The sequence below is a fragment of the Triturus cristatus genome, chromosome 3_1 (genome assembly GCF_964204655.1).
Source record: "Triturus cristatus chromosome 3_1, aTriCri1.1, whole genome shotgun sequence".
NCBI classification, from domain to species: domain Eukaryota; kingdom Metazoa; phylum Chordata; class Amphibia; order Caudata; family Salamandridae; genus Triturus; species Triturus cristatus.
The window spans coordinates 481,219,775-481,232,246 of NC_140583.1; the positions used below are offsets into that span (position 1 = coordinate 481,219,775).

General features: G+C 39.7%; 1 protein-coding gene across 5 annotated transcripts in view; it reads right to left on the reverse strand.

Moving 5' to 3' along the window:
- Nucleotides 1-12,472, reverse strand: part of CRTC3 (CREB regulated transcription coactivator 3) — a 1,114,890-nt gene that overhangs the window by 22,759 nt on the left and 1,079,659 nt on the right. For all 5 annotated transcript variants that reach the window (XM_085644305.1, XM_085644304.1, XM_085644303.1 and 2 more), the window contains one exon: nt 1,508-1,712. In XM_085644305.1, the coding sequence (XP_085500431.1) occupies nt 1,508-1,712 (205 nt within the window). The remainder of the gene's footprint in view (nt 1-1,507; nt 1,713-12,472) is intronic.

Consider the following 12,472-nt stretch of genomic DNA (forward strand, 5'->3'; position numbering starts at 1 on the left):
GAGAAGAACGAAAACTTTAAGGAATCAACTGGTGATATAAAAAAGTTACACAACAGATGTTGCAAACAAGACAGGAATGCATATTAACAACAAGCAGCTAACCAATACAATGCAGGAGGAATGAGAATTCTAGCGTTCTGGTATTAAGGTTAATGATCTTGAAAGCAGATCTGAAGGATCAACCTATGTCTGTTGGTCTGATGAATTCACATGGAGGACAAGAACAAAACCTGTGTTTTCGATGCTTGCCCCAGTGTGACCTATTTCTATCCATCAGGTTTTCTGTTCTCTACAGCACCAGGAGACCCATGGAGAGCAACATGTTTACCTTCTGTAAGGTTGGGCAGACAGACAACCAGACAGTAAGAGAGAGAGATAGACAGCCATATAGATAGATAGACAGACATATTACTATTAATACAGAGAGAGCACATTAGGATCCACCTCTCAACCGGTGACAGGCAAAGGATAGTAAGATATATCTAATTAGATTACAGCATAAAGAAATCAACAATCAGCTTCCATGCTTACCATCAACCCAAATTCAAACCCTCTGTTTCACTCCATGGATTTGCTTTCAATAACCATCTTTGATTCCAGGCTGTATTTCTTTTGCTACATGCAAAGTACTGCCATTATTTCTTGGCACCTTGGTGCAGCAACATGGTCTCAAGCTTGCAATCAAATTTCCTTCTATAGGAAATATATCACAAGCATTCATTAATATGGATGGTAATTACAGAAACCATATAGCATGGTTACAATCTCAACATCACAGGGTCTATAAATACAGTAGACCTAGATGCACAAGAGAAAAGATATGTTCATTGGCACTACCAATTAATTGAATGGAGTGACAAATGACTCCCTAGGCCAAGATTATTCCAATACTGACTCCTTTTGCTGCTTCAGGTCCAGAAGGGTTTAGGCTGATAAACCGTTCACCCTAAACCTTATTTCTACCAGCTGGGAAGAGATGCATTGTCTTGTTTTTATGTGTTCTGAAAGGGTCTCGGCTCTCTGTAAGTGAATTATTTATAACTGTCACACCCTACTGCTGACACACCCTACCACAAGATAGGCCATGCTTCTGAAAAACCCTGGTGCACCTCAGTTACAGAACGCACTCAAAATAATATTTTCAAACTTAAAATCATTAAGCTAATGGAGGGATGTACAGAAGCAGCTCCTGAAGAGTACTTAAAGGCGAGTGTGACAACTTATAAATATGATTACAAAGGAGAAAATCCACAAATAAAAAGTTGCAAAACAATCATAGAGTGAAAAATCCACATTACAACAAATGTTTTAATATATAGAATTCAAACAATACTCACTTTGAGTACCTACACGTTTTGATCCTCACATATAATAAAATTTCCTTATGTTATGACTTTTGTTCAAAATTTCCATCCAGAGTAGAGAATCACATGTATGAATTACGTACTTTCTCACTGTATCTTTATTTTTCAGTTTAACTTTCACAATGCTGTCCAAGAACACATACCAGTTAAAATGATGTTAGGTACACTTCCTCCACAGTTGGAATACAGAAAACTTGGTCGGAGTTGAAGTGATTCTTGCAAGTTTCCTTGACTACCGCCGAATCCCATCATAGCTATTTGCGAATACTGGAGATTCATATTTGGATCATAGAAACTGCTATTACTTGGCAGCAAACTGCTTGGACTTCCCAGCATGTCATACTGATCCTGATGAAGATATAAATCAAGTTTACTTACGTAATGACTATTTACTTATAAGATGTTAATCAAATGCTATCTTCATTATTCACTAGCTATTGCCATAATGACATCAACTGCACATGAAATTTACCAGAATACAAGAGGCAGAAATTTAGTCAATAACTGTCAGCTTGGAGGGTCAACCTTTCTGCAGCAAAAAATACATTTTCTGGATATGCTTTATGTAGGTTTTCACAAGTGATAGTGATTCATAATAGACAAATAATGCACTGATATTTCAAAATGATTTTTCATCCGATTCAGAGTAGATTAAGTGAGTTATGTCAGTAGCAACATGTTCTCTTTTGCTAGTCTCTATTGTAAAACAAGCTATGTATTCACATGCAATATATATTCTTAAATGGAAAACCAAGCCTGTTGAATGTAAGATCGAACTACATTTAAGTCTTATTGTGTAGAATTTATTGATCATGTTTGTATTAATATAACTATTAACTAAAAATCAAATATAATATGTTTAATAAAGAAAAACTGATTCTTGTGAAGTAATTTCTGTTGGGTGGGATAAATCTTAGTGAAGTCTAGGTATGAAGATCGTCCAAATGTTAATGTAGGATGATCCTCCTGAGGCGGAAGGGCGCAGTGGGGGCTACCTGGGATTTAAATAGATAACTCCCTTTTAGCTTACAGGCTACACGTCTTTAACGGACAGCAGTGAAAATAAAGTGTAGAAGATAGCATCACAGCTTATAAACCAACAAGATAAACCATTGTAATCCTAGTAATGATGTTGGAATAAAGGAGCATATCTGAGGAGATGGTCAATGTTAGGAAACATTGCCTAATACGTAATTAATTTCTTAATCTCCATCATTTAACACACATTATAATAAATCAAATTAAATTATTATGCACAATCATTCGAGCCAACTAAAATATATTTTAACTGATAAAAACGAATAATGAAAATAAAAACAAGTCATAACCTGACGATATCTACAAATGACAGAGCATTATGATAGGTAACAAACTGCCTTTCAAACTTTTGGAGATGAAACAATGAATTAACGTGAAACTGCTAAACATGGACTTTGGTGTTTTAAATTAATGTCAGAATTTCAGTAGTTCATTATTAACAAAATGTCAATGGAGAAAACGAACAATACCTTAAGAATTCAAGGGAATTGGTGTCTATGTGACAAATCTTATTAATGAACGTTAGATATGTTAACATTTGTTACACTGTTGAAATGCAATTACATAGAGCTACACTGGTTTTCTGGTAGCCTAATGAGAAAAATTACAAAAACCTTAATCAATGTATTGTTCACAGCCTTGTTACTGCTTAATGAAAAACCTCATGTTGACTGAATAATAGAACTACACATATGTACATCTTTGGAATAATTCTCAATATTTTTGGATCAAGCACACTAATCAAAATATATTTTTCTATAGCTAGATATGGAGTGATCTTGAGCATGTGTGTGATAGTAAAAACCGACCAGGCACAAAACGAAACATCTAGAGCAGCAGATTTCAAACTATAGGACATGCCCACACAGGAGGTTCTGGGGTTCAGCGAGACCTCGCCTGGCAATTCGGAAGCTTATCGCCCACAGATCAGCAGGGGGATTGGGCCTGCCTTCTGAGGAACATTACTGCTTAGCCCTACACTTGGCCCAAATGGGGTACATGCATCCCCAGATCGAAGACCCTTCATTAAGGGCCACAATTAAATGCAGACTCCAGGAGGCCCCTTTAGGATTAAAGTATGAGGTTCAGAGCAATAAATGAGGGTCCAGAGATCCTGATTCTGGATATTAATTCCTATAGTGCTGGAGGAACTTTGCTCGAGGCTCTGGACCTTTCCAGCCTCGTATTAACAAGTAAGAATAGGGGTGTAAGCATATGTTCCTCCCTTCCAAACGATCTGTTTTAGCTAATAGGGTAATTCCTTTTTATAACACAGAACAATAGTCCAAATTGGTTTAAGTGAAGTTAGTTATTTTATTTGCATTCACCACTTTATAGCTCCATTGTGCATGATTTAACTCCATCTTAGCTCTTTCTCAAGGCTAATCATTATGTTCAAAAGTCATAGATAAGAAGAAATTCAAGTACATTCCATTTTGCTTCAAGATAACGAATAATAACATCCGAAGTCCTGGATGCCCCCGGCGTCCTGGACTGCGAGGGGGTTAGAGGGCATTGGTTTGTGGTCAGAAGAGTGGTGGAAACCACAAACCAACGCCCTCGAACCCCCTCTAAACCACATTTACCGGTCACTGGGAGGCTCCACCCTGTCCCCCTCCTCCTGATGTCTAAAGGAGGGCACCGTTTCCATCCAGCCTCAACAAATCTTTAATGGGCACATTCTCTAGGCATTTAAGACTGCCATCAGGTGAGCTGTGGACAATGCTCTTAGTTTACCAGCACCCTCTGCCTCACCATGCTCTGACGGGTGTGAATCTTACTCATCAGTGACTCAACACACTGAAACCCCCAAGGCCGCACAATGTGCTGCATTGCTAAATCCTGATAAGGTCAGGGGAGACCAATTGTGGCATGATGTTGAACTCGGTTGTGTGGATTGGATGTATGCAGTGTGTTGTGTAATGATTTTAATTATGTGGGTTGTTATCAACTTATGTGGTATGGAATGCAATGGAAATGTGTAGAGTTGAATTGTGTGGCGTGGAAGTGTGTGGGGTTGAGTGAAATTATGCTGATTAGAATTTTGTTGCATGGTGAGGAGTGTATTTGTGTGGATTGTGTTACCAAGTTTAGAAATATGACAAATAAATGCGGCCTTCACACAAAATTAAAACACATTGTTTTGACCAAAAAAGGTCAGAAATGCACAAATATCTCTTTAATTTTATACCTAAGCAAGGAGTAGCTGCAAACAAAACATACATGTTCAACATGGCCATGGAAAAAAGAAAAGAGATCCAAGACCAAACACTTCCACATGCCAGTGGAAACTTACCATAAATGTGAAATGTAGTATCTTTCAGGGTATGAAATGAGCATATTTTTGAAAGCTTGTAGGAGTGATGTCAGCAAGAGGAACCAACAGAGGGGATGAGCTTTGGGAAGGGTAGAAGGCTCAACCTTAACAACAAGGTAATGAAATGAGGTAGACTGAGGTAGAGATGGTGGTGGGAAATCTACAGAGGTAGGAGGAGAACCAGCATGTAGAGAACAAGGGGAAGGGTAATCTTATTTTCAGAGGTGTTATGAAGAGATGTTAAGTAAATGCTCTGTTTGTTATAAAAGGTGTGGTCTGCATTTTGTTCATGTGCGTGTGCTACAAAACAATACAGCTAAAACATAACTAGCGCTGCAGTTGCACACAGCATTACAGGGCACCACAACACAGTATTGCACTCAGATTAGGCAGACACAGTGTTTGTATAGTAGCCAGTGTAAACATACACTGGAACAGCAACCACAACTGACTCCTTCCCGACAGCAGCCATGGTCACTACCATTAGCAGGGCAACCTACCTGCTGACAACCAAAGGCACAGCTAGCACATAAGACAGGGCAAACGCAACACAATAACAGGCACATGCTGATAAAATATTGTGCACCGGAGCCGACTGTTCTTTCTCAGGCTCTAGATTTAATTTGTCTGTAGCACGATTGGCGGTGGTAGGAAACGCCATATTGGAACACCCTGAAGGGTGCTCAGGCGAGGCCAGGACAGAACGGAAAGGGAAGTGGTGTGGGAGGTACATTTTGTGGATGCAAAATACAGTTACTTGTTTTCCGCAGGAAAGACAAAAGGTTCATGGCAGATGTTTTGTCAAACGTCATTGGTAATTAAAAAATTAAAATAAAGATAGTTTGCGAGCATTGAAAGCTGCCAGCGTGAAGAAGATGCATGGATTAGGAATGCATTTATTCACAAGAAATCTTTCAGTGGTTTTTTACAGCAAGCCTTTCTCTTTTTGTGTTTTGGAAGTAACATCTGCCTTTTAGCTTAAGCAGTCGAACAAATATGTGTAAGACGCTTGATCACCTTTCGCTTCCATCACGATGAATTGGTGAGAGGGCCTGCTTTTAATATTTGCTGGTGCTGTTGTGATTGAGGCAGCACAGATGCTGCCCGTGTAATCATTAAGAACATTACGAATAAAACTACAGCCCTGCGCGGCTGTAGTGGAGACGGTGCCGCGCTGGGGCAAGAATAATATAACGGAGCTCAGAGCAGAACAAGGCAGTGAAAGAAAAAACTAGGGAGTGTGTGAGGTGCGGAATGGGTTTGTCAGCATGGCTGCGAGTGAGGTAGTCTGTGGTGCGCACAGGGATGTCGGCAGTCAGGACAGGAAGTCCCTGGAAGTCACGCTCGCACGGTGAAACTACTCGTTGCCGTGACCCATTGCACCCACCCTTGCCCATAGGGAGCCAATAAAATATAAAGCTTATGAAAACAAATGAAAACCAGCGGGACGTCCAAATGAAAACAAACTGCGACGGGCGGCAGGCAACTATTAAAACAAGCGGTCGAGACTGTCCCGGCAGCTTCAAAAGTGAAAGCGCGCACAGCACGCTGGATATAAACATAGCACGTGGTCGTGCTCGAAGTAGGACAAACTCAATGAAGAAAATAGTGCTTACAACACAAAAATTAATACCTACTGTGTAAGAACCGAAGATAAGGGGCCAGTAGCCATGGAAGGTTACAAATGACAACACAGTGGTACTAAGGAGGGACTAACAAGCCTAATTACCAATCAGAAGCCAGCATTTACGAAGGACAAACACACAAGCCAATGAAACATATGGGCGGGGCTTTGCTCCCATACTGAACTACCACAGATCTTCCCTAGAGCAGCGCTTGTGCGCTGAATCTAGGCTCGACCTAAACATGTGGGTGTAGTGAAGAATGATCAAGATCCAGGTAGCTTGATGAAGTATATTTATTTAAAGTAAGATGGTACAGGATAAGAGTCCATTCATTAAGTAAAAGTAAAGGAAATAAAACCCCACCAGGAGCAAGATGGTACCAGCTCATCCCTAACTCTCAACTGACTCCAGGGAGTCAGCCAACATTCTATTGCATCATGTGAATGGCAACATTCTACTGGGCTCAGCAGGAGAGAATGTGAAGAAGTATGAAGTGCAGACACTACACATCTTCCCCTTTTACAATATCAACGAAAAAGCATAAGGCGTAATCAACGCAATAGAAAGATGATAATGTAGAGAGGAATAAGAAAAACACTTAAAGAAGAGAACAACAATAAAAGAACATCAAGAATGAGAATAGGAGACGGCTATAAAAGCATAAGGTGAAACAGGTATGTAACACATGAAGAAAAACTAGAAAAGATGAAAGAAACAATGCTAAGGTGCAGTGAGTAGGACAAGAACAAAGCCAGGATGTAAGAAAGAAGACAGAATATATTCTCCTTCAACGACAATATAGGAAAGAGAAAGAGGAAAACACAACGAAGAGAGTTCACAGAAGGACGTAAGGTAACACGTATAGAAAAATGTTCAAGATACAGCGAGGCACACCAGTTGGCCATACTGGAATGGATGCATGAATCAAAGAACGCAGAGCAATGAAAAGAAAACAGAACAAATAAAAGCCAGAAAATTACTCCAACAGGAGAACATAAAAGATCTCCAATACCTGAGTGAGAAGAAGGGTGAGGAAGAGAATTTCACCCAACAGGAGTAACAATCATGACTGAATTACAAGAAAAAAAAAAACGTAATTGCCAGAAAAATGTCAGAAAGAAAACTTTGCGCAAAATTGAACATAACCTGGCATAACTTAAGAAGAACATTCAATAACAGGGGTTCCGTGCACAGAACCGCTGTGAAAAACTCATGAGTATGACTTAAGAATGAATATGAAAATGCAGGAGTCGACATCCTAGAACAAGAAATTTCATACAACTATATGAAGTGAAACATATTCTAAATTAAAACCTGTGGGAAAATACACAGTGAAAGAACTTAAGCGAGAGTGAAAAAAAGTTCTGCATATGAATGAGCATAGTAAATACAATGCATCAATAAAACATGAAGAAACGAAATATGTGTAGAACACAAAATTCTTCAAATAAACGAAGATGCAGACATTCTGAAAACGAATGAGCATTCAAACCTGCGAAGAAAATTCATCATTAAAGAAAATGTAAAAACATGAAAACTCTTTGAAATATGTGTAGAAAATAAAATGGGAAAGAAACAAACGTTTCAAAATAAAATTTTCAAAGAGTTAGCAGGTAAGAATTCATACTACATCTTGAATTAAAAGTACTAAATGGTAGAACAAAACAAATCATAATAAATACATACAGGAAGCACAACATTAGATAAATACATTTTGCAGAAGCAAACTCCGATGAGCAAACTCTCATCCGAGGAAAATTATTGCCCAAAGAAAATAGTAGAATAAATTAAAGGTAGTCACAGTGGTCATGCACAATCTTGGAAAAGTGTGGAGCGCAAACGTGTAATAACAGTACCGTAGTTGAAGTTTAATCACTGAAGAACGAGCAGAAGTGCAGGGCAGCAGAAACACGACTTCAGTATAATTAAGGAGTTTAGACAACTGGGATCCAACGACGTTGAAGAGACATCTGTGGTGAGACCCAATGCTTCGATAAGGTTCAGAGCATGAAAGATGCGGATGTAAACTGAAGCAAAAAAAAAAGAAGAGACCATGCAGGAGACTTGGTGGTTAACAGGAGACACTGAAAATCGTTGAAGCGCAGAAAAGGCTTGGTGCAGCAAAATGAAACTTTATTGTGCTGAGTGCACAACCAAAAGAACAACCATGGTTGGCAAAAGCAACACAGTGCAGGACTCGTTGTATAAATCCAAAATGGCGACACGTTAGTTGACGGCATGCCGGGTGGCTAAAGGCACGTCTAGGGAGCAGGACATCAACGCTTGAAATACTTGGCACGCAAGAAAAGAAAAACGTGGTTGGCAAGATTCTGAAGTAAGTTGAATCCTGCGAGACACTTCATATGCTGAGAACAGCTTGTGGAGTCCAGCCGCAAGATAGCGACACGCCGATGACGCCGCGCCGGAAGGCTCACACAGCAGTCCAAGAGCTACATAGCAACTATGACGAAGGAAATAAGGCTCCAGCACGTGCAGTGTGAATGGAGTCCTTGTGAACAATTTGAAAGTCAGCAAAGTTAACGGTGAGAAAGAGCGCTGCATGTTTGTGCCACTGAATGATCAAAAATGGCACTCGGTTGAATGAAGACACCGAAAATAAAATTGTCCTGAATTCTTTTTGTGAGCCATAAAAAGTAAATTTGCAAGAAAATTAAATCCAGAGTACATGAAAATTCACGGGTGACGGTTTAAATTTGCCACATCGTTAACATCCAGAGTAGATAAAAAATGTATGGCTGCATGTACTGTTAGAGGGTTAATTTGTAGACTTGAAGATGAGGTGAGCAGAGGCAAGAAACATATGCCATAACAGTAGTAGCAAAGGGTAATTGGCAAGTATTTCAGCATAAAGAACAGGCAGTACATTGAAGAAGACACTTCCATTAAGTAATGGAACGGAAGCTGTAGTCCCATGGAAGAGCAAAGGAAGATATCAAACAGGAAGTGATGAACTGGCAGAAGGTTACAGCAGGGACTGGCACTTTAATGAAGAAAAGGGCGACCGGTGGATTGGTCACTGGTGGGGCTAGCCAGTATGCTTAAGAAAGAAGACGAAGTTTATTTATATTGAAGTTGCTTGAGATTGAAAATCCTTGTAGGTTTCTTAGTTGCTGAAGGAAGGTTACTTGAAGTGTAAGTCCATCGAATTTGAATCCAACGCAGGGTTTGAAGACCAATTCGTCGCCAAAATGTGTAGTGAAGGATGATCAAGATCCAGGTAGCTTCATGAAGTATATTTATTTAAAGTAAGATGGTACAGGATAAGAGTACATTCATTAAGTAAAAGTAAAGGAAATAAAATCACACCAGGAGCAGGATGGTACCAGCTCAGGCCTAACTCTCAACTGACTCCAGGGAGTCAGCCAACATTCTATTGCATCATGTGAATGGCAACATTCTACTGGACTCAGCAGGCGAGAATGTGAAGAAATATGAAGTGCAGACAATACAGCGGGTATATAAATATACAGGCAGACAAAAACAAATGCCTTAACAGGACTGATTGAAAATCTACTCTCTCACTGTCCAGCTTACTTTTACATTATGAAGAGCTGAAGACATGAGGTCCCAACACCTAAAGCTGTCTGCAGCTAAACCTAAAAGACGTTTATTCAGAGTAAATTGCTAGTTTCTTGCCAGGTTTGGTGTAATTTTAATAAATAGATGTTGCTGCCAAGAAAAGCAAAAACTCTCAAGAAACATAAAAGGTACACACTTCGAATTTGATCCTTTCTCGTTTCATTTAACTCCTTTCCCCAGCGGTCAGGTTTGTACAAAACCAGGCATATAAAAAACTTAGCTGAATACACTAATTGTGCACGTAAACTGATGAAAAACTAGAAGTGTTATCATCGACTGATATATGTAAGCACTGTGTGTGATCAAGGGTTCTTCAAAGAAGTAAGTCACATTCCCATGGGCATACCGTGAAGTCCGGATACGTCCTCTAGCAAAGGAGTAATTCTACGACCTAGAGGGCAAATTCGCTGAATGTACAGTGAATGCAGTTTCTTAGGGACTCAGTAGGCTGTGGAGATCAGGCCAGACTGCTAGTGAATCCTAAGGGCTGTAAAGGTCAGGCCAAGGGCACTATGCGCTAGTGAAGGGAATCTACATGGCTCTGGGGCCAAAAAGGACGAACTGAAGATCTGTTTAGACTCAGTTTGAGGGTATTATACTAATTTGATATATTTTGAGAAGAGCGGTACTGAGAGGCGACTTTTTGCTCTTTAGAGCTTGATGAAAGGCTCTAGGAACCAGTATAAACACTATGATTGCTAGCCAGATTTGACTGAAGCCCAATTCAGAGTGGTTTAGGAAGGAATAGGCAAAATGAATGTGAAGGTCAGGCAAGGTCTTTTTGCGGTAACGTTTTCTTGGAGTCAGCTAAAGTACTCTGAGATCCAGCACAGGTTGATTTATGATGGGCTGAGGAGAGCACGAGGGTGTAGTGGAAAGGTGGTGGTGGGACAGTAGAGGATTGCAAGAGAAAGCAATACCAGAATTCATCTAAGTGCAAATAGGGTTGGGCAGTAGAGGCATTGAGGTTGACTGAGGGCTGAAACACAACCTGAGTGCCAGCTGAGGGTTTCTGATAGCGGACTGCTGAGGGTGTGTTATGAACATTTTTAGGGAGACTCAAAAGGCCTTTGAATGCTACATGAGGGTCTTTGATGGCTTGCTGACATAATGGCAAGGACAAGTTAAAGGCCCCCCCGAGTGCAAGTAAATGACCTGTAATAGCACGCTGAGAGCCATCTTAAATGCTAGCCCAATTAGTTACGATTAATCTTCATGATCCAAATTCGTTTTCTTCATCATAGTTCTTACTTACTTACTGAAGATGAGTCCTTGTCCTGAAGACAGACATCTCACCAACAAAGAACAGAGCATTCATTTTTGAAACCCTACATCTTTTCACTATTCTTCATCTTCCCTTTTCACATGTAGTATGTAGCATTCCACCATCCTTCTCATAAAACAGGCTCTGACTGTCGACTCCTGAGTGTTTCATACCTAGATTAAGGAATGACAGTGGGACGAACTTCTTCAGAGGAAGAGTGGACAGATATGACTGAGTTAGAATGCTGCAGACTGATAAGTAATTGGCTCATTATCAACGTATCTGTCTTCCTTGTCAGAAGTCTTACTTATTTGGGAAACTGCAAGCACTTCCATGCTCCATCATGCATAAAGAACAACAACACAAATTGCTACTAATAGTATATTACATACATAAAACATTACACATTGGCGGATACAGATTTCAACACATTTACCAATATGTTACACAATTCATAATGTTTTCTTCTTGTTTTATGAATCGTTTTATTTTAAAATGTATTCAAGGTATATCTTTTGATTCACTCACATAAGCACGTTTTGATAATACCAACGTGTTTCACTCTCTTTTTGATTTTTATTGTTGTCATTGCGGTATCTGAGAAACTGTTAATTTTTCTTGTCAGCATGATTAATCTGTAGTTTCTTTTTCAGGTGCATATTTTGTTTCAGAGTCCCTTCGGCAATCAATTGGTTTACAAGCATCCTTTAGGTATCCTTTGTTATTAAAGCATCAATAAAGTCTGAGGAAGATGGGTGTTGAAAACTGCCCTTTCTGCAGGGTCACTTGGGATATTTTGTCTTTTTACTGAACCCTATTTTTGTTGGGTGTAGACGCTCGGTGAACTAAGCCCCTGCTAACCAGAGGTAAACTGCTTGTGCTCTGTCTGTTAAACATGTAACTTTACACCTAATTGGCATACTTATAGTACTGATATGCTCTTAGTAAATGGTACTACATGTATCCAGGGACAGTAAATGAAATGCTAATAGGGGGCTTCAGCACTCATTGTACCGCCCACTAAAATAACACTGTAAACCATGTCTCCAGGCATGTCATTGCAGCTTGGGTGTTGTTTTAAACTGCCATTTGATGTGGCAAAACAAACCTTTTGCCAGGCCAAAACCTTCTCTTTTTATATGTATAAGTCATCCACAAGGTAGGCAGAAAATATCCATAGGCCGGGTGCATAATATTTAAAAAGCAGAACATGCATAATTTATGTTGTACATGCCCTAACAGTGAAAAACCTACAAAGTTGTTT